The sequence below is a fragment of the Globicephala melas genome, chromosome 3 (genome assembly GCF_963455315.2).
Source record: "Globicephala melas chromosome 3, mGloMel1.2, whole genome shotgun sequence".
Lineage (NCBI taxonomy): Eukaryota > Metazoa > Chordata > Mammalia > Artiodactyla > Delphinidae > Globicephala > Globicephala melas.
The window spans coordinates 143278634-143298365 of NC_083316.1; the positions used below are offsets into that span (position 1 = coordinate 143278634).

Sequence of the window (19732 nt, forward strand, 5' to 3'; positions counted from 1 at the left end):
CCCCCCCCAAGTTCCAGGAAACTCTTAGCTCTTGGCCAATGGGCCAGGGAAGCATCAAGCCCAAGGGGTCCCTACCCTCAGGTGGCCAGGGATCACTCATCCACCCCCAAGATGGGAAAGAAAGCAGCAGCTCCTTGGAACACAGGGCTGCCCTCAGTGCCCCATGCTGCGGAAAGAAATAGATGACCCTAAAGGTTAACTTGTGGCCCTGCTATGCCTCACTGACAAGTCCCAGAGCCTTTGAAGTTGAACCCAGCATCCTCCTACAACCGAAGCAGCTGCTACCTTTGGAGTGCAGGAGTTTTGGCCAAGCTAGTTCCCTCCTGGTCTCCCCAGTGCGCCTCGTCAGGAGGCCCTGCCATGCTACTCCGCCAGGGCGTCCTCTCTTCCCCAGGGCTTTTCAGGGTTTGTGTCCCCCGCCAGTTCACTGCAGTTTCAAATTCAAGGACCTCTCGGGAAAGTACACACCCATATGTATATAGTTTCAAATAATGATAAAGCAGGGAAGATAAATGAAGTAGGGAAAGAGTTAGAGAGTGGTGGGAAGTGTCTTGTATCTTTAGGGCACTCACAGATAGGTGGCATTTGAGCAGAGGCCATTATGAAGTGGGGGAGGGAGAGGAAGCGCATTCCAGCCAAAGGAAACAATGTGAATGGGGAGGCAGCCCATGCCTATCTCAGCCATAGGAGAAGAAGACCCTGCCCCGCAAGAATGCGCTTCCCAGAGCCTGGCTTGGCACTGGATACCCTAGGGATGAATCAGCCAAAGGCAAATAAAAAGAAAGCCCTCGGCGTGGGATGAACACACGCCCACAGCTGCCAAGACCCACACAAAATCATTCGCAGAGCACAGCGTGCCTCCCTGCCCCCCTCAGCTACTCTCCTGGTCCTCCTAAAAGGACAAAAAGAAATTCGCGTTTTCTGAATAGCAAGACGGCTTTCCTCATTCCAATGCTTCATGGAGACTCAATAAACGGGCATCAAATCAAGTTGAACTAAGTCCAACAAAACTGAATCCAGAAAACATTAGAAAGAGTCTAAAATAAAAGGTAACGTTAGAGAAGCTGCACGCATAGAGCTGATGTCCGCAGTCAAAGCAAAGTCAGAGGGGCTGCCGCTCAACGTGAGATGACCCCTGGAGACTGCAGCCCAGAAGAGAACACCAAGTCATTCTCCGCCATTTGGATGTTGGCGAATCTGTAAACCCATCTTTATGCGTCTTGATTTGCATCGTAGGAGATGAGCAGAGGGGTTGAACTTGCAGCTCACAACTGAAGAAGGAATTAAGATGTAGTCGGCAGGAGCACAGTGGACAGAACTACTGTCTCTCTGGTGCTCAAAAGAATCTTTGCTGTTTGGAAACAGAGCTCTCTGAATGCAAGAGACAGCTGCTGAGGCTGGAGGAGGCTGGGTCCTCCCCCACAATGCTGGCACAAAGGAGAGCAGCAGAGAATACCCGTTAGGAGCTCAAAGACATCTGGGCTGGACACAGCTGTATCTACCAAGGCGGGGTAAGGGAGGGCAAGAAGTGATTCCTTTCCCACTCACGGGCTCTAAAGCTGCACCCCTTTTACCAGTTATTGTTTAAGGTAATATATTGATGACTGATATATCTGTGATACGAAAGATACTAGAGGAAAGGATATAAAAGACAGACTGAGAGATACAGACCCTCTCCCCAAAAACCTGCAGTGCCCTGGGCTTTTCCAGTGACAGTGAGTCCCAGGAAACTCCTCAGTCCTGGGCAAACCAAGACCTGTGCTCAGGCCCAAGCCTGGCCCGTCCTCAAGCCGGTTCCTTCTGATGTTAGAACCTGAATACATCTCCAGACACCAATTCTGGCCTTGCCAATCACTTGCTGTGTGACCCGTACGAATGTCTTAACCTTTCTGAGCCTTAGCTTCTTCAATGGCAGCACTGTGCCAGTAACAGCACTTACCCTGCAGTGCTGTGAAAAGTAAGTGAATCATGACACATAAGGCACCTAGCCCTGGGCAAAGGCTTATCAATGGTAGGAATGCATTTGTTACGTGTAAGCAGCTATGCACCTGAAGACAGGGAGTTTGTAGGTGAGGAGTGAAATTACCACCTTTGTGTAATTCTCTGGGGTTCCCAGGGGTCTCCAGCTCCACCCTGAAACAGATCCCAACTCTGCTCTGAGGGGCATTGCTTTGGCAAATCTGAAACCCCAAATTTGGAGGTAAGCGAACCCCCCATATGTCACCCGCGATGACTCAGGTTGGCTTCTCCCCGGCTGTCTCTGGGCTTACAGACCCCCAGGCACACATGAAAGTGAAGTCGAATTTTGTGGAGTTTGATTTCCCCAAGTGAGGAGGGAGGCCCAACCTCCTTCTTGCTTTACTCTCTTCTCTCTCTGCACTTACCACCTAGGCTGCTGTGCTGACAGCGTGCGTTAGAGAGAGCGTGCGGGCTTCAGCTGCCCATGCTGTGAGCAACATGGGGCGGGGGAGTGATGGGCTATTAGGAGGGGCCACATCGCCACTCCTACCTCAAGGACTCCCTCTCGACAGATTGTTTAGGGCGGCTGTCACCAGAGACAGCCAGTGACTTTGAAAGGAGGAGGGGTGTTTGTGTGATGCCAGAAGCACCTTCTGCAGGATGGAGGAGACAAGCAACTTGAAGAAACATTTTTCAGAAGAGAGTTAGACTTGGAAACCAAGCCATGTTAGAAACTTAAAAAGATAGAACAGATAGATGACATGAACTATTACTGTTCATGGGAGCAGCCATTAAAATGTCTGGTCCCAAAGGCAGGAGGTTGTTAACATCAACTCCTGGAGACTAGGGAGGGATCCCTGCAGGGGAGAGATCAAGTTGGGGAGAGTCTGTTGACGGCAAAGACCTCTCTCTTGCCTTTCTTGGGATTCCCTCCATATCCCTGGTGAAAGATGGGCTGAGTTTATATGTTGTTCAGATGAGGTATTAAATAACATGGAAACACAGATGGGAAAAGTTAGTTTCTCTTCAGTGATCTTTTTATTCTCCCAATTCGGCAGCGGAGAAAGCCTCCACTTGATGCTGGTGTGTATGTAACACCTCTTTAACACTTCTCATCTCCCTTTTTAACAGAGAGAGCAGGTCTAAGACTCCCCGGGTAGCAGGTAACAAAATCGTGCTCCAGCTTAATTGCGTTGTTTTGTTTTAATTTTACAGTTATTCTCTGTTTGCATCAAGTGAGAGTGCTCTTCCACTTATGGTAGTGACATAAAGTTTCTTTTCTATAATGGATGTGCTTAAGTAGACAAAGCAAAACAAGTACAGGTGATCCCCAGATATGGCAAAACCACCATGACAGGTGATCATGACGGGTAACCACAAATGCCCAGAGTCTGGTAACCGCACTGCACAGCGTTCACCACCTACTTTGCACAGAGGTGCTCTGTGGACATATGATCATCGCTAGACTAAAGCGAGGCTTCTGTCTGCTTGATGCTGACACACTTTTTAAGGCAATTTCAAACCTGTATTCTTAAGTGACGTTTTTTATTGACGTATAGTTGACTTACAGTATTACATTAGCTTCAGGGGTATAACATAGTGATTCAATATTTTTATAGATTATGCACAAAAGTTATTACAGTACTACTGACTATATTCCCTGAGTTGTACATTACATCCCTGTGACCTATTTATAACTGGTAGTTGTAGCTCTTAACCCCCTTCACCTATTTATCCCATTTCCCAACCCACCTCCCCTCTGGCAGCCACCTGTTTGTTCTCTGTATCTGAGTCTGTTTGTTTTGTCACATTTGTTCATTAGTTTTGTTTTTTAGAGTCCACATTTAAGTGAAAACATATGTTATTCATCTTTCTGTAACTTCTTTCACTTAGAATCTCCTCCAGGTCCATCATGTTGTCACAAATGGCAAGATTTCACTCTTTTTTAGAGCTGAGTAATGTTCCATTATATATGTATATAACCACATCTTCTTTATCCATTCATCTGTCCATGGACACTTAGGTTCCATATGTTGGCTATTGTAAATAATGCTACGATGAACATGGGGTTGCATATATCTTTTCAAATTAGTGTTTTCTTTGGATAAATACCCAGGAATGGAATTGCTGGATCCTATGGTAGTTGTATTTTTAATTTTTGAGGACCCTCCATACTGTTTTCCATAGTGGCTACACCAATTCACATTCCCATCAACACTGCACGAGAGGGCCCTTTTCTCCACATCTTCACCAACTCTTACTGTTTCTTGTCTTTTTGGTGACAGTGATTCTGACAGGTGTGTGGTACTATCTCACTGTGGCTTTTATTTGCATCTTTCCGATGATTATTGAGGTTAAATGACTCTTAAATGGGCTATCGCTAATAATGTGTACTTGCCACGTCATTCAAGGAACTTGTTTGTGTCTAAGGCTGATAAACACACTGTGGATTCCAGAATCCCTCTCATTAGAGGGTCTTCTAGGCCTGTATGTTTAGTGGTGAAGTCAGCATTAAACCCCTCATAGCAGTCCCAGGGCAGGAGGTGGGTAGACCTTACTCAGCCCCTTCAGAAGCATCTTCTCAAGCAGGTACAGGTAGTTCCTCTGTCACACACACTACTCAGGGTGGCTTTTGCCACATATAGTCAGCGTTTGTTCATCCACTCCATGGATACTTATTGAGCACCTATTTTGTGCTAGGCCTGGGGAGACATCAGTGAATGAAACAGATTTTTTAACTCCGGGTCCTGATGGAGCTTACATTCTCGGTGAGGGAGACAGATAGTAAACAATAAATGTCATAAATGCCCAAATGAGACACATGTTCAAGTGTGGTAACTGTTTTGGGGATGGGGGGATGAGTGGAGGAAGCGGACTTGGGATTGCTGGGGGTGGGAACAGGCAGGGGTTAAACATGAAGTTGGCCTTATTGGAGGCAACGTCTGAGCAAGACTTGAAAAAGGGAGGAGTGAGACAGCCAGAAGATACCTTCAGGGAAGCACACTCCAGGCAGAGGGCTTGCCTGTATAAAGGCTCCGAGATGAGTGTGCACCTGGCATGTTCAAGAAACGGCACAGAGGCTGGAGCTGAGTGAGCAAGAGAGAAAGAGGAGAAGACGAGGTCAGAGAGATCACGGGCCAGGTCCTTAGAGACCATTAGAAGGACTTTCACATTTTCATTGAGAGAAATGGGGGATCGCTGGAGTGTTACAAGTAAAGGAATGGTAAGGGCCTTTTCCATGTCTAAAGGTATGTGGAGCACAGAAGTGAAAGCAGGGAGGCCAGTTAGAAATCAAGGCAAGAGATCATGGGCCAGGGCTGAGGTGGTGGAAATGGTGAGAAGTGGACACAGATTCTGGTCTATTTTAAAAGTGAAAGTAAAGGATTTAACCATAGGACCCAGCAATTCCACACCTAGGTGTACACATAAGAGAACTGAAAAGAGGTTTTCAAACATCAGTTTGTACCATCATCAGAAAGTCTACAAATAATAAATGCTGGAGAGGGTGTGGAAAAAAGGGAACCATCCTACACTGTTGGCAGGGATGAAAACCGGTGTAACCACTATGGAGAACAATATGGAGGTTCCTAAAAAAACTAAAAATAGAACTACCATATAATCCAGCAATCCCACTCCTGGGCATATATCCAGAAAAGATGAAACTATAACTCAGAAAGATACATGCACCCCAATGTTCATAGCAGCACTATTTACAATAGCCAAGACATGGAAGCAACCTAAGCCCATCAACAGATGGATAAAGATGTGGCATATATATACAATGGAATATTACTCAGCCATAAAAAAGAATGAAATAACGCCATTTGCCCCAATATGAGTGGACCTAGAGATTATCATACTAAGTGAAAAAATCAGAGAAAGACAAATATTATATGATACTGCTTATATGTAGAATCTAAAAAATAGTACAAATTAAGTTATTTAAAAACAGAAACAAACTCACAGGCAGAGAAAAAAACTTATTGTTACCAAAGGGGATGGGAGGAGGGAGGGATAAATTAGGAGTTTGAGATTAACAGATACACACTACTATATATAAAAGAGATACACAAAAAGGACCTGCTGTATTGCACAGGGAACTATATTCAATATTTTGTAATCAGCTATAATGGAAAATAGTTTGAAAAAGAATATATATGTAGAGCCCCTCGATTCCAGACAAGATGGCGGAGTAGAAGGACTTTCACTCACTTCTTCTCATGAAAACACCAAAATCACAACTAACCGCTGAACACCAAAATCACAACTGCTGAACAACCACCAACAAAAAAGGTATTTTACCTACCAAAGACAAAGAAGAAGTCACAATGAGACAGGAGAAGGAGTGCTTTCACTCTATAATCAAATCCCATACCTGCTGCGTGGGCGACCCGTGAACTGGAAAATAATTATATTGCAGAGGTTCTCCCACAGGAGTGACTTCTGAGCCCCATGTCAGGCTCCCCAGCCTGAGGATCTGGCAACAGGAGAAGGAGCCCCAGAGCATTTGACTTGGAAGGCCAGAGGAGCTTGAGTGCAGGAGCTCCACAGGACTGGAGGAAACAGAGACTCCACTCTTAGAGGATGCACACAAGATTTCACGTGCACTGGGCCCAGCACAAAGCAGTGACTCCACAGGAGCCTGGGCTAGACCTACCTGCGGGTCTTGGAGGGTCTCCTGGGGAGGCGGCAGTTGGCTGGGGCTCACTGTGGGGGCAGGAACACTGGTGGTGGAGGTCCCAGGGAATATTGATTGGTGTGAGCTCTCCCAAAGGTCACCATTTTGGCACTGAGACCTGACCTCACCCAACAGCCTGCAGGCTCCAGTGCTGGGACGCCTCAGGCCAAACAACCAGTGGGGTGGGGGAGAGAACACAGCCCCACCCATCAGCAGACAGGCTGCCTAAAGTTGTACTGAGCTCACAGCCACCTAAAAATATACCCCTTGACACAGCCCTGCCCACCAGAGGGACAAGCCCAGCTCCAACCACCAGTGTGCAGGCATCAGTCCCTCCCACCAGGAAGCCTACACAGCCTCTGGACCAACCTCAGCCACCAGAGAGCAGACACCAGAAGAAGGAGGAACTACGAACCTGCAGCCTGCAGAAAGGAGACCACAAACACAGGAAGTCAGACAAAATGAGACAGCAGAGAAATATGTTTCAGACGAAGGAACAAGATAAAAACCCAGAAGAACAAGTAAATGAAGTGGAGATAGGCAATCTACCTGAAAAAGAATTCAGAGTAATGATAGTAAAGATGATCCAAGATCTTGGAAAAAGAATGGAGGCACAGACTGAGGAAATACAAGAAATGTTTAACAAAGACCTAGAAGATTTAAAGAACAAACAGAGATGAACAATACAATAACTGAAATGAAAAATACACTAGAAGGAATCAAAAGTAGAATAAATGAGGCAGAAGAACTAATAAGTGAGCTGGAAGAGAGTGCTGGAAATCATTGCCGTGGAATAGAATAAAGAAAAAAGAATAAAAAGAAATGAGAACAGTCTCAGAGACTTCTGGGACAACATTAAACACACCAACATTCATATTATAGAGGTCCCAGAAGGAGAAGAGAGAGAGAAAGGGCCCAAGAAAATATTTGAAGAGATTATAGCCGAAAACTCCCCTAACATGAGAAAGGAAACACTCGTTCAAGTCCAGGAAGTGCAGAGGCCCACACAAGATAAACCCAAGGAGGAACACGCCAAGACACATATTAATCAATGACAAAAATGAAAGACAAAGAAAAATATTAAAAACAAGGGAAAAGCAACAAATAACATACAAGGGAATCCCCATAAGACTATCAGCTGATTTTTCAGCAGAAACTCTGCAGGCCAGAAGGGAGTGGCACGATATATTTAAAGTGATGAAAGGGAAAAACCAACGACCACAAATACTCTACCCAGCAAGGCTCTTGCTCAGATTCGATGGATAAAGTAAAACGTTTACAGACAAGCAAAAGCTAAAAGAATTCAGCACCACCAAATCAGCTTTACAACAAATCCTAAAGGAACTTCTCTAGGCGGAAAAGAAGGCCACAACTAAAAACAAGAAAATTACAAATGGGAAAGCTCACCGGTAAAGGCAAACATAAAGTAAAGGTAGGAAATCATCCACATACAAATATGATATCAAAACCAGCAGTCGTGAGAAGAGCAGAGTACAAATACAGGATATTGTAAACGCATTGGAAATTATTAGAAGACCAGCAACTTAAAACAATCTTGTATACATATAGACTTCTATATCAAAACCTCATGGGAACTGCAAACCAAAAATCTACAATAGATACACACACACAAAGCAATCCAAACACAATACTAAAGATAGTTATCAAATCACAAGAGAGAGAACAAAAGAGGAAGGGAAGAAAAAAGCCCTACAAAAGCAAATCCAAAACAATTAACAAAACGGCAATAAAAACATACATATCGAAAATGACCTTAAATGTAAATGGAGTAAATGCTCCACCCAAAAGACATAGACTGGCTCAGTGGATACAAAAACAAGACCTGGATATATGCTGTCTACAAGAGACCCACTTCAGATCTAGAGACACATACAGACTGAAAGTGAGGAGGTAGAAAAGGGTATTCCATGCAAATAGAAATCAAAAGAAAGCTGGAGTATCAATATCAGACAAAATAGACTTTAAAATAAAGACTGTTACGAGAGACAAAGAAGGGCACTACATAATGATCAAGGGATCAATCCAAGAAGAAGATATAACAATTGTAAATATATATGCACCCAGCATAGGAGCACCTCAAAATATCAGGCAAATACTAACAGCCATAAAAGGAGAATCAACAGTAACACAATAATAGTGGGTGACTTCAACACCCCACTTCCATCAATGGACAGATCATCCAGACAGAAAATCAATAAGGAAACACAGGCCTTAAATGACACATTAGACCAGATGGACTTGATATTTATAGAACCTTCCATCTGAAAGCAGCAGAATACACATTCTTCTCAGGTACACACAGAACATTCTCCAGGATAGATCACACCTTGGGCCACAAAGCAAGCCTCAATAAATTTAAGAAAATTGAAATCATATCAAACATCTTTTCCAGCCACAATGGCAAACATCCTAAAGATGCTACCAGAAAACTAGTAGAGCTCATCAATGAATTTGGTAAATTTGCAGAATACAAAATTAACACACAGAAATCTGTTGCATTCCTATACATTAACAATGAAAGATCAGAAAGAGAAATTAAGGAAACAATCCCATTTACCATCACTTCAAAAGGAATAAAATACCTAGGAATAAATCTACCTAAAGAGGCAAAAGACCTGTACTCTGAAAACTGTAAGATGTTGATGAAAGAAATCAAAGATGGCACAAACAGATGGAAAGATACACCATGTTCTTGGATTGGAAGAATGAATATTGTGAAAATGACTATACTACTCAAGGCAATCTACATATTCAGTGCAATTCCTATCAAATTACCAATGGCATTTTCAGAGAACAAGAACAAAAATTTTTAAATTTGTATGGAAACACAAAAGACCCCCAAATAGCCAAAGCAGTTCTGAGAAAGAAAAACGGAGCTGGAGGAATCATACTCCCTGACCTCAAACTATACTACAAAGCTACAATAATCAGAACAGTATGGTACTGGCACAAAAACAGAACTATAAATCAATGGAACAGGATAGAAAGCCCAAATATAAACCCACGCACCTATGGTCAATCTCCAACAAAGGAGGCAAGAATAAACAATGGAGAAAAGACAGTCTCTTCAATAAGTGGTGCTGGGAAAACTGGACAGCTACACGTAAAAGAATAAAATTAGAACATTCTCTAACACCATACACAAAAATAAACTTTAAATGGTTCAAAGATCTAAATGTAAGGCCAGATACTATAAAAATCTTAGAGGAAAACATAGGCAGAACACTCTGAAATAAATCACAGCAAGATCTTTTTGGATCCACCTCCTAGAGGAATGAAAATAAAAACAAAAATAAAAGGGACCTAATTAAACTTAAAAAGCTTTTGCACAGCAAAGGAAACCATAAACAGAATGAAAAGACAACCTACAGAATGGGAGAAATTATTTACAAACGTAGTGACCAACAAGGGATTAATCTCCAAAATATACAAACAGCTCATGCAGCTCTATATCAAAGAAACAAACAACCCAATCAAAAACTGGGCAGAAGATCTAAATAGACATTTCTCCAAAGAAGACATACAGTGTGGTCAAAAAGCACATGGAAAGATGCTCAACATCACTAATTATTAGAGAAATGCAAATCAAAACTACAATGAGGTAATCACCTCACACAGGTCAGAATGGCCATCATCGAAAAGCCTACAAACAATAAATGCTGGAGAAGGTGTGGAAAAAAGGGAACCCTCCTACACTGTTGGTGGGAATGTAAATTGGCACGACCATGAGGAGAACAGTATGGAGGTTCTTTAAAAAACTAAAAATAGAACTACCATATGCCCAGCAGTCCCACTCCTGGGCATATACCCTGAGAAAACCATAATTTGAAAAGAGACACACACACCCCAATGTTCATTGCAGCACTGTTTACAATAGCCAAGACATGGAAGTAACCTAAATGCCCATCAACAAAGGAATGGATGAAGAAGATGTGGTACATATATACAATGGAATATTACTCGGCCATTAAAAAGAATGAAGTAACGCCATTTGCAGCAACATGGATGGACCTAGAGATTATCATACTAAGTGAAGTAAGTCAGACAGAGAAAGACAAATATCATATGATATCACTTATCTGTGGAATCTAAAAAATATGATACAAATGAACTTATTTGCAAAACAGAAACAGACCCACAGACTTCGAAAGCAGACTTGTGGTTGCCAGGGGGAAATGTGGTGGGGAGGGATAAATTAGGAGTTTGGGATTAACATATACATACTACTATATATAAAATAATCAACAGGGACCTACTATATAGCACAGGGAACTCTACTCAATATTCTGGAATAACCTATATGGGAAAAGAATCTGAAAAAGAATGGATATATGTACATGCGTAACTGAATCAGTTAGCTGTACACCGGAAACTAACACATTGTAAATCAACTATACTCCAACATAAAATAAAAATTAAATAAAGAATATATATGTATGTATGTGTATAACTGAATCACTTTGCTGTACACCTGAAACGAATGCAACATTGTAAATCAGCTACACTTCATTTTTTAAAATGCTATCCTAAAATAACAATAATAAAATCCTGACAGTGAATGAAGAAAAATCAAGATAAATTTGTCCATGAATATTCATAATAGCATTATCCAAAATAGTAAAAAAATAAAGGTGTAAACAACTCAGATAACCATTAACTGATGAATGAATAAACAACATGGGGTATATCCAAATAACAGAATGTTATTCAGCCATAAAAAGGAATGAAGTGCTGACATAGGCTACAACATGGATGAACCTTGAAAACATTGTGCTAAATGAAAGAAGCCAGACACGAAAGGCCACACATTATGTGATTTCGAAATATCCAGAATAGGCAACTCCATTGAGACAGAAAGCAGTGTTGGTTTTCAGGGACTGAGGGTAAAGGAGAATGCAGAATGACTGCTAACAGGTATGCAGTTTCTTTGGGGGTGATGAAAGTGTTCTGGAATTCAACAGAAATGAAGGTTGTACAATATTGTGAATGTACTAGAAGCCACTGCATTGTGTACTTTAAAATGTTTAACATGATGAATTTTAAGTTACGTGAAACTTACCTCAATTTTTTTTAAAAAGTAAAGGACTTACTGATGGTTTAGACATAGAGAGTGAGAAAAAGGAAGAGGTCAAGGATGGTAGCTGGAAGGATGGAGTTGCCGTAACCTGGGATGGAAAAGACTATGGCAACAGGTGCGGGGGAGGAAGATGAGTTCAGTTTTGGATAGAAGTCTGAAGTGTAATTACATACACTAGTTTGGAATTGAGGGAGAGGTCCTGGATGGAGACATACATTTTGGAGTCAGCATCTGCATGCAAATGGTATTGAGGGCTCTGAGGGTGCATAAGATCACCGTGTTTGGAAGAGTAGATAGAATGCAAAAGAAGTTCACAGACTGAGTCTAGGACATCCTGATATTCAGAGTAGGGAGATGAGGAGGAACCAATGAGGGACAAGGGGTGGCCACAAAGGTGAGAGGGGTACAAGGGAGTGTGCTGTTGAGAAAGCCAAGACAAAGAGAGACACAGCAGTGTTCAAGTTGTCAGATAAATTCTGATAGGTCGAACAAGATGAGGACCACAGTCAGCATTGGACTTAGCAACACAGAGGTCATTTGTGACCTTGACGAGAGTTGTTTTAATGAGTATCTGGGAGCAAAGCCTGATTCAGAGGAGATGAATGGGAGTCAGTGAGTCTAGAAAATTATTTTGAGTTTGAGAAGTTCTTGTAAAGGGGGTGAGACACGGGTGGTGGCTAAAGGGAGAAGGACGGACAAGAGAGGGATTTTTTTAAAGGTGGATTTTTAGTGGCATGTTTGTACGCTGATGGGGTTCATCCATTGGAAGAGGGAGTAAATTGATGGAGAGAGAGAGTTGCTGGAGCGCTGCCCCTGAGTGGGCGAACATGAACGTGAGCTGGTGCACAAGTGGAGGGTTGATTCCAACAGCTCATCTAGAGTAACAGGAGGAAGGCGGGAATATGGGTGCAGATGCTGGTAGGCTGATAGATAGGATGAGGGTTTAGGGACATTCCCCTCTGGCCTCATCGGTTTTCTTAGACTAGAAATTAAGGTCATCTGCTAGAGCGCAGAAGGGAAAGCAGGTGTGGGAGGTTTTAGGCGAGATGAGAAGAGGTTAAATCATCCAGGAGAATGGGAGGAGGACTAAATGGAGGAAGGGGATGTAGTCAGATTGCCAGGGAGCAGGAAGGCACAATTGGGGTTCATTGACAGGAATTTAAAGGAACGCCAGTCAGTGTGGTTACATTCCTTTCTGCTGCCACGTTCAGCTGCACAGGGATAAACATGGAATAGGCAGAGCCTTCCATGATTTAACCAAAATTGTGATTTCACCAAGCAGGTGTGATGAAGGGGCAAGGAGCTGAGATAATACACAAGGGAATAATTCTAATGATTGCCCATGGAATGTGTGCTAGGTGAGAAGAGAAGAGAGACCAAGAAGCTGAGGGAGGGAAAAGAAGTTTAGGGTAGGTTGAAGGTCCTAAGGAGAGGAGAGGCTCGGGGAGTATGGGAGTCAGGTTACAAAAAGGAGTAAACTAGAGAGTCCAGGTGGTGATCAGAGGGTGATGTACATGAAATTGAGGTAATGGGGGGATCAGAATTATTGATGATAACAAGGTCCAGAGGATGAGGAGGAGAGTTAGTAGGGGGAGGATCACCAAAAAAAGAAGAGGCCAGGCTGCTGGAAGGATCGACTGCTTGTCTAATGAAATTACTAAGAAGGAATTCAGGAACAGAGATGGAGAGAGTGACAGTGGAGCAGACTCAATCTTGAGCCCTAGCAAGGAAGGGCAGTCATCCTCTGAGCATGCAGAGCTCTCTCTTGACCTCTCTTTGAAGCGTAGACACCTGAGGAAAGGGTCTCAGGAGCCAGATGACTGTCTGCGTTCCATACACTCAGGGAATCCCCTTTCTATAATGAGCCAGCCTCAGTGCAGCAGCAACCCGCCCCCCACCGAGGTCCTGCACAGTGTTAATCATCACGTCTGCATGTAGCCAGTCGTTGTGTCTCTAGCCTCTAAGCACATTGACTGGCCCGTAACAGATGCTCCCTTAAATACTTGCCAGATGAAGGAGTCCATATTGAGCAACCCACGTGCCAGGCACTATGATAAGCCCTTGACATGGATTTTTTTCCGTCAATCCTCACGACAGCCCAATGTGATTAGTACAGTTATCATCCCAATTCATATCTGAGGAACCTGAAGCTGAGAGAGGGTCAGGAACTTGCCCAAGGTCACACAGCAAGGGCATCGAAAGTAGATCTATCTTACTGCAGCACCGTCCTAAATCACCACATAGGGAGGGCTGAGTGGGGGTCAACTGACCAAGTTTGGAAGGGCATCTACTTCCGAGAACCCAGGTAAGCAGCTCTGGGTCCGGGCCAGGAGACCCTCACAGGCTCTTGCCTCCCTCTCCTGCTGGACTCCATACACAACCCCCCATTTTATTTTGTTCTGTCTCCAAGATCCTCTCTGGCTTTCCATCCATCATGATTTCAGAAATCTTTATTTTCGTTTCCACCGTAGATGTGAAAAGCTGGCTGGTGATGTTTGGATTTCAGCTTAGCAACATAATTCCCGGCTTCCCAAGGGCCAAAATGTATTTCGTGCCTCCGCCCTATGAGTTGTCAGAGAGTCAAGCAAGTGAGAACGGACAGGTAAGTGGAGGTCCTTGCCAAGAATCCGATGACCATCATCGTTCCCTTTGGCAAACAGAACCATGTTGGAGCCAAGGGCACATCAGTAGCGGAGGAAAACCTCGGAGCTGGGTATAAAAGGGGCGTGAAACGTGGTGACTTCACAGGACAACGAACGTCAGTACTGTTACTTGTCTGGCGCAGCAGGTATTTCTTCCCAACCTCAATTATTACCTTAATTGTGGCATCATTATCTGTTCCGTGTGTCCCCTTGAGTCACTCCTTGATTAACCACAGCATTGAGAAATCTAGCAGCAACCTACCATCTGTGCTGCCTGTAAGATCATAACCCTTTTGGCTTTTATGGGACGTAATAAAACGGTGGTTTGCAGTTTCTGTCCCATTAAAGAACATTTTTATGCCTTACATAAAACCTCAGCGTTTTATGGCCCAAATGTATACAGATTGAGTTTTCTGAACATAATCTGTGCTTGGGTTTCTTGGTGATGACCGAGACGGTGGTTTCAATTTGGGTGCCGCTGGGACCTCGGCCACACCTGGACAGGGGATATCTGTGTTCAGATATCCCCAGCTACAGAACCTGTGCTCGGCACAATAAAAGTCTGAAAGGTCTCACCTGCTCTGAATAATCGTCCAGACTGTGTCACTAGAGAGAGACCAGAGGAGCTGCTGGGTAATTGAGAACAGCATTCTCACAGTTCTGCCCGTGGGGACCACTGGGGGGATGAATAGCCATCATTTCACTCATTTATCTAAGTGCTGTTACCTCGCAAGCACAGCCTCTTCCATTATCCCAGCCTGTCCCCCAACCACCAATTGAGGTGAGCTGTAATTTGTGAGTAGAGAACTCAAGGCCAAGGAGATAATGGGGATTTCATCCCTCTGCAGAAGCAGGGCTAGGATCCAAAGCAAATGACTCAGAAAGCCCAGGGACGGTCCCTCTGGCCCACGAAGCCAGCATCTGTTATTCCGGTGCTTCTCAAGCATTCATACGCACGCACACCAGCTAGAGTGTCTTGTTAAGCTGCAGCTTCTCACTCGGTGGGTCAGGAGGGAGGCCTGAGATCCTGCTTTTCTAACAGGGCGAGTCCTGGAGATGTCTCAGCTGCTAGCCATACTTTGAGTAGCCAGGTGCTAACCCAAGGAAGTTAATGAACAACCAGGGCACTGGCCTCAAAGAGAGGTAGGTCGCAGCAGCGGGGTTCACAGCTGCTCAGACAAACATCCTGCCCTTCAGGTCAGGATATTCCTGGGTCTGAAGTGTGTACGGCAGCTGCCGGATCATCAGCGGGCAGAGTGACTCTCTCTTCCGCAGTGATGGAGAGCCATGGTAAGTGGGTAGGCCTGGGTGCAGATACCACTAATGCGGCACTCCTCCGTACCTCCATTTTTTAGTTAATGGCACAGTTACAAGGTGGAGAGGCCATAGCATCAGAGCACTGGAAACCTGCCAGTCTGTCCTAGTTCCAAAAGGTAGGACTATCTTAGCTCCTATCATGACAGACGCAAGACATATTCTTGCAGGAGAGTCCCAGCCTTCCTCTTTCTGACCCTTTGTCGCTGTGTTGCCCAGCCCGTACACACAGCGGCCCAGCCCACCTTCTCAGCTTTCTGTGTTTTCTTATGCCCACAGCTCATTACAGGTGTCCAGCAGACGACCGAGAGGCACAACCAGGCCTTCATGGCCCTCGAAGGGCAGGTCATCTCTAAGAAGCTTCACGCCAGCATCCGAGAGAAAGCAGGCCACTGGTTCGCCACCACCACGCCCATCATCGGCAAAGGCATCATGTTCGCCATCAAAGAGGGGCGGGTGACCACCGGCACGTCCAGCATCGCCAGCGAGGACAGCCGCAAGGTGGCGTCCGTGCTGAACAACGCCTACTACCTGGACAAGATGCACTACAGCATCGAGGGCAAGGACACCCACTACTTTGTGAAGATCGGCTCGGCCGACGGCGACCTGGTCACCCTGGGCACCACCATCGGCCGCAAGGTGCTGGAGAGCGGGGTGAACGTGACCGTGTCGCAGCCCACGCTGCTGGTCAACGGCAGGACTCGAAGGTTCACCAACATCGAGTTCCAGTACTCCACGCTGCTGCTCAGCATCCGCTACGGCCTCACCCCCGACACCCTGGACGAAGAGAAGGCCCGCATCCTGGACCAGGCCAGGCAGAGGGCCCTGGGCACCGCCTGGGCCAAGGAACAGCAGAAAGCCAGGGACGGCCGAGAGGGCAGCCGCCTGTGGACTGAGGGCGAGAAGCAGCAGCTTCTGAGCACGGGGCGTGTGCAGGGTTACGAAGGCTATTACGTGCTTCCCGTCGAGCAATACCCCGAGCTGGCAGACAGTAGCAGCAACATCCAGTTTTTAAGACAGAATGAGATGGGAAAGAGGTAACAAAATCATGTGCTGCCATTCCTCGTCTGGATGGCTCAGCGGGAGTCACTGTTCTCTCCTCTCCTAAGGAGATGAAGACCTAACAGGGGCACTGAGGCCGGGCTGCTTTAGGACACCAAGTGGCAAGAAAGCTCACATTTTTTGAGTTCAAATGCTACTGTCCACGCGAGAAGTCCCACCTCCCGAAGTAGACTAAAGCCCGGCTGCAAATTCCTGAGGAAAAACAAAACAGACGAATGAACGATCACACAACCATGTTCCGAGTTCCCCTAAAATATGACCCACTTGTTCTGGGTCTACACAGCAAAGAGATGGAAAGAGACGCAAAATGTCCAAAAGGAAGAACAGACACACGCACAACATGAAGAAAAAAAAAAAAACCCACACACATACACACAAACAAACACACCGACCGCAAAACAGAGACGTGAAGACGAGAAGGCCTCATCTTCTAATACCTCACTCATTCACACGTGAGCGACACACAGACGTCCGTGAGGACCAGCATTCCAGGACCAGTTGAGGACAACAATTCAGACTGCTGGTTGGACAGATACTACAGACGTTTTCCTTTTCACAAATACAGGTGCATTTAAACCACGACTTTGGGGGTGATTTGTGTGTAGCGACCGGGGGGGGGGATAAAAGTGAAAGAGTGAGCACTGGAAATACTTTTTAAAGAAAAAAAATATATAAGAACACAAGAAAAGAAAGGAAATGGATATCAAAGCGAAATAATACCGTTCAGCACTTAACTCTCAGGTCCCGATCTAGTCTGGCCTGAGCTAATTTATTTGAGCGCAGAGTGTAAAATTCAATTCCAAGGGTGGCTATAATCACTACAGATAAATTTCATATTCTTTTGTCTTTGAAGATTCCATTGTGGACAGTAATACGCAGTTACAGGGTGTAGTCTCTTTAGATTCTGTAGTTCGTGGGTATCAGTGGCAGTAGAGGTGTGGGCATCGTGACACTCTTTTGCTAACGGGCACCACTTCAGATCACCCTGTACATACCTAAGCCTCAAGGCACAATCACTGTTTGAGATTTTAAATTATTAGTGTGTTTGTTTGGTCCAGAAACTGAGACAATCACATGACAGTCACCACGAGGAGAGAAAATAAAAAATTTTAAAAACCCACAAAAAGAAGAAAAAAAAGTTAAAAAAAAAACAAAAAAAATGTCTAATAAGAACTTTGGTACAGGAACTTTTTTGTAATATACATGTATGACTTGTTCATCGAGTTTTTATATTAATTTTAATTTGCTGCTAAGCAAAGACTAGGGACAGCAAAGATAATTTATGGCAAAGTGTTTAAATTGTTTATACATAAATAAAGTCTCTAAAACTCCTGTGGACACTGGTCTTCTGTGCAAATGCTTTGAGGTGAGGGCCAGGTCAAAGTTTCTGGAGGAAAGGGGAGCTTCTCAAGATGCTGAGGCAGAGACGGAATTGTGAACTTACGGAGGAGCTGCTGTTACAGGCACCCCCTGCTCCCCAAGCTGCTCTAAATTCTAGAGTGACCTCTCCCTACATCTGCAGCCCCCGCCCTTCATGGAGCAGAGACGGGAAGGAGAGTGTGGGCCTGGGGCTGGTGGGTGGCGAGGCCCGGATGGGTCCCTCCAGCATTCCCGGGACAGTCAGGCTTCTCCCTGATGCCATGTTCTAGTTCCAGAAGGTGCTGCCAGAAAACTGAAGGCAAACACTCTCCCCACATGAGAGGACGTGCCTGTAGTTTGTGTGGCTCTATGTGTGCGTTCATATGTGTGTGTGTGTACTTTCTTCCAGACTGGATCACTTTACCCCAAAACTTGCACACTTGGGGCAGCCAAAGAAGGAAGAGCAGTTAAGATCTGGATGAATTCTCCCCCACCAATCCTACAGTTAGAAGAGCAATAGTATCGTTAATAGCTCGTATTTATTGATTTGTACCGCATGCCAAGGACAGTGCTAAGTGCTCTACACACAATACTTTCATTTAATCCTCATCTTTCATTCATTCAACAACATTATTTTGAGAGCTTGCCATGTGCCAAGCCTTGTGCTAAGTTCTGGGGATAAAAGAGGTCAGTAGACATACATAGGGGCCCTCGCCTCATGAAACTTACAGTCAGGGATGCAGACAGACAATAGGCAAATAGTTACCCTAAGAAGTGAAAACGACAGGGATGTTCAGTGCCAAGGAGGAGAGATTTACAAAGCTGTGGATGCACATAACTGGGGAGGTGACCTAGACTGAGAACGTAAAGGAAGTCACAGAAGTTTGAAAGTTAAGGAGGAATTAACCAAATGGAAGGAAGCAAATGCATCCCAGACCCAGGGAGCAGCATATGCAAAGGGACTATAGTGGTCCCATAGTAAGGCCAGAAAACAGAAGAGGTTGGCAAGGTTCAAAAGACCCACCGATTAAAGACTGATTTTTTTTCATTAAAAACAAGAGGGAGGGCTTCGCTGGTGTCGCAGTGGTTAAGAATCCACCTGCCAATGCAGGGGACACGGGTTCGATCCCTGGTCCGGGAAGATCCCACATGCCGCGGAGCAACTAAGCCCGTGCGTCACAACTACTTAGCCTGCACTCTAGAGCCCGCGAGCCACTACTACTGAGCCCACGTGCCACAACTACTGAAGCCCAAGCGCCTAGAGCCCATGCTCCGCAACAAGAGAAGCCACCGCAATGAGAAGCCTGCACACCGCAACGAAGAGTAGCCCCCGCTCACCGCAACTAGAGAAAGCCCGCGCGCAGCAACGAAGACCCAACGCAGCCAAAAAATAAATTAATTTAAAAAAAAAAAAGAAAGAGGGATTTTGTTTTAATTTCATCAACAAGTGCTCCTGATGCAGCGTGAACAGGCAGGGGAGCTGATGTGATCATCTGTGTGAGGTGACAACGCTAGTGGCCATCGAGGAGGAAACAGAAGTAAATTGAGTGGATAGATTGCAAAGACAAGCTCCTAGTATCATTCACTTTGCAAGTGGAGAAACGGAGGCCACTTATCACC

At 44.9% G+C, this 19732-nt stretch overlaps 1 protein-coding gene across 6 annotated transcripts in view; it reads left to right on the forward strand.

Annotated features, from left to right (window-relative positions):
- The window catches only part of TENM2 (teneurin transmembrane protein 2), a 3004989-nt gene extending 2986898 nt beyond the window's left edge, over positions 1-18091 (forward strand). For all 6 annotated transcript variants that reach the window (XM_060296575.1, XM_060296573.1, XM_060296574.1 and 3 more), the window contains 2 exons: positions 14207-14337; positions 15971-18091. In XM_060296575.1, the coding sequence (XP_060152558.1) occupies positions 14207-14337; positions 15971-16732 (893 nt within the window). In that variant the 3' untranslated portion in view covers positions 16733-18091. The remainder of the gene's footprint in view (positions 1-14206; positions 14338-15970) is intronic.
- The last annotated feature ends 1641 nt before the right edge of the window (positions 18092-19732 follow it).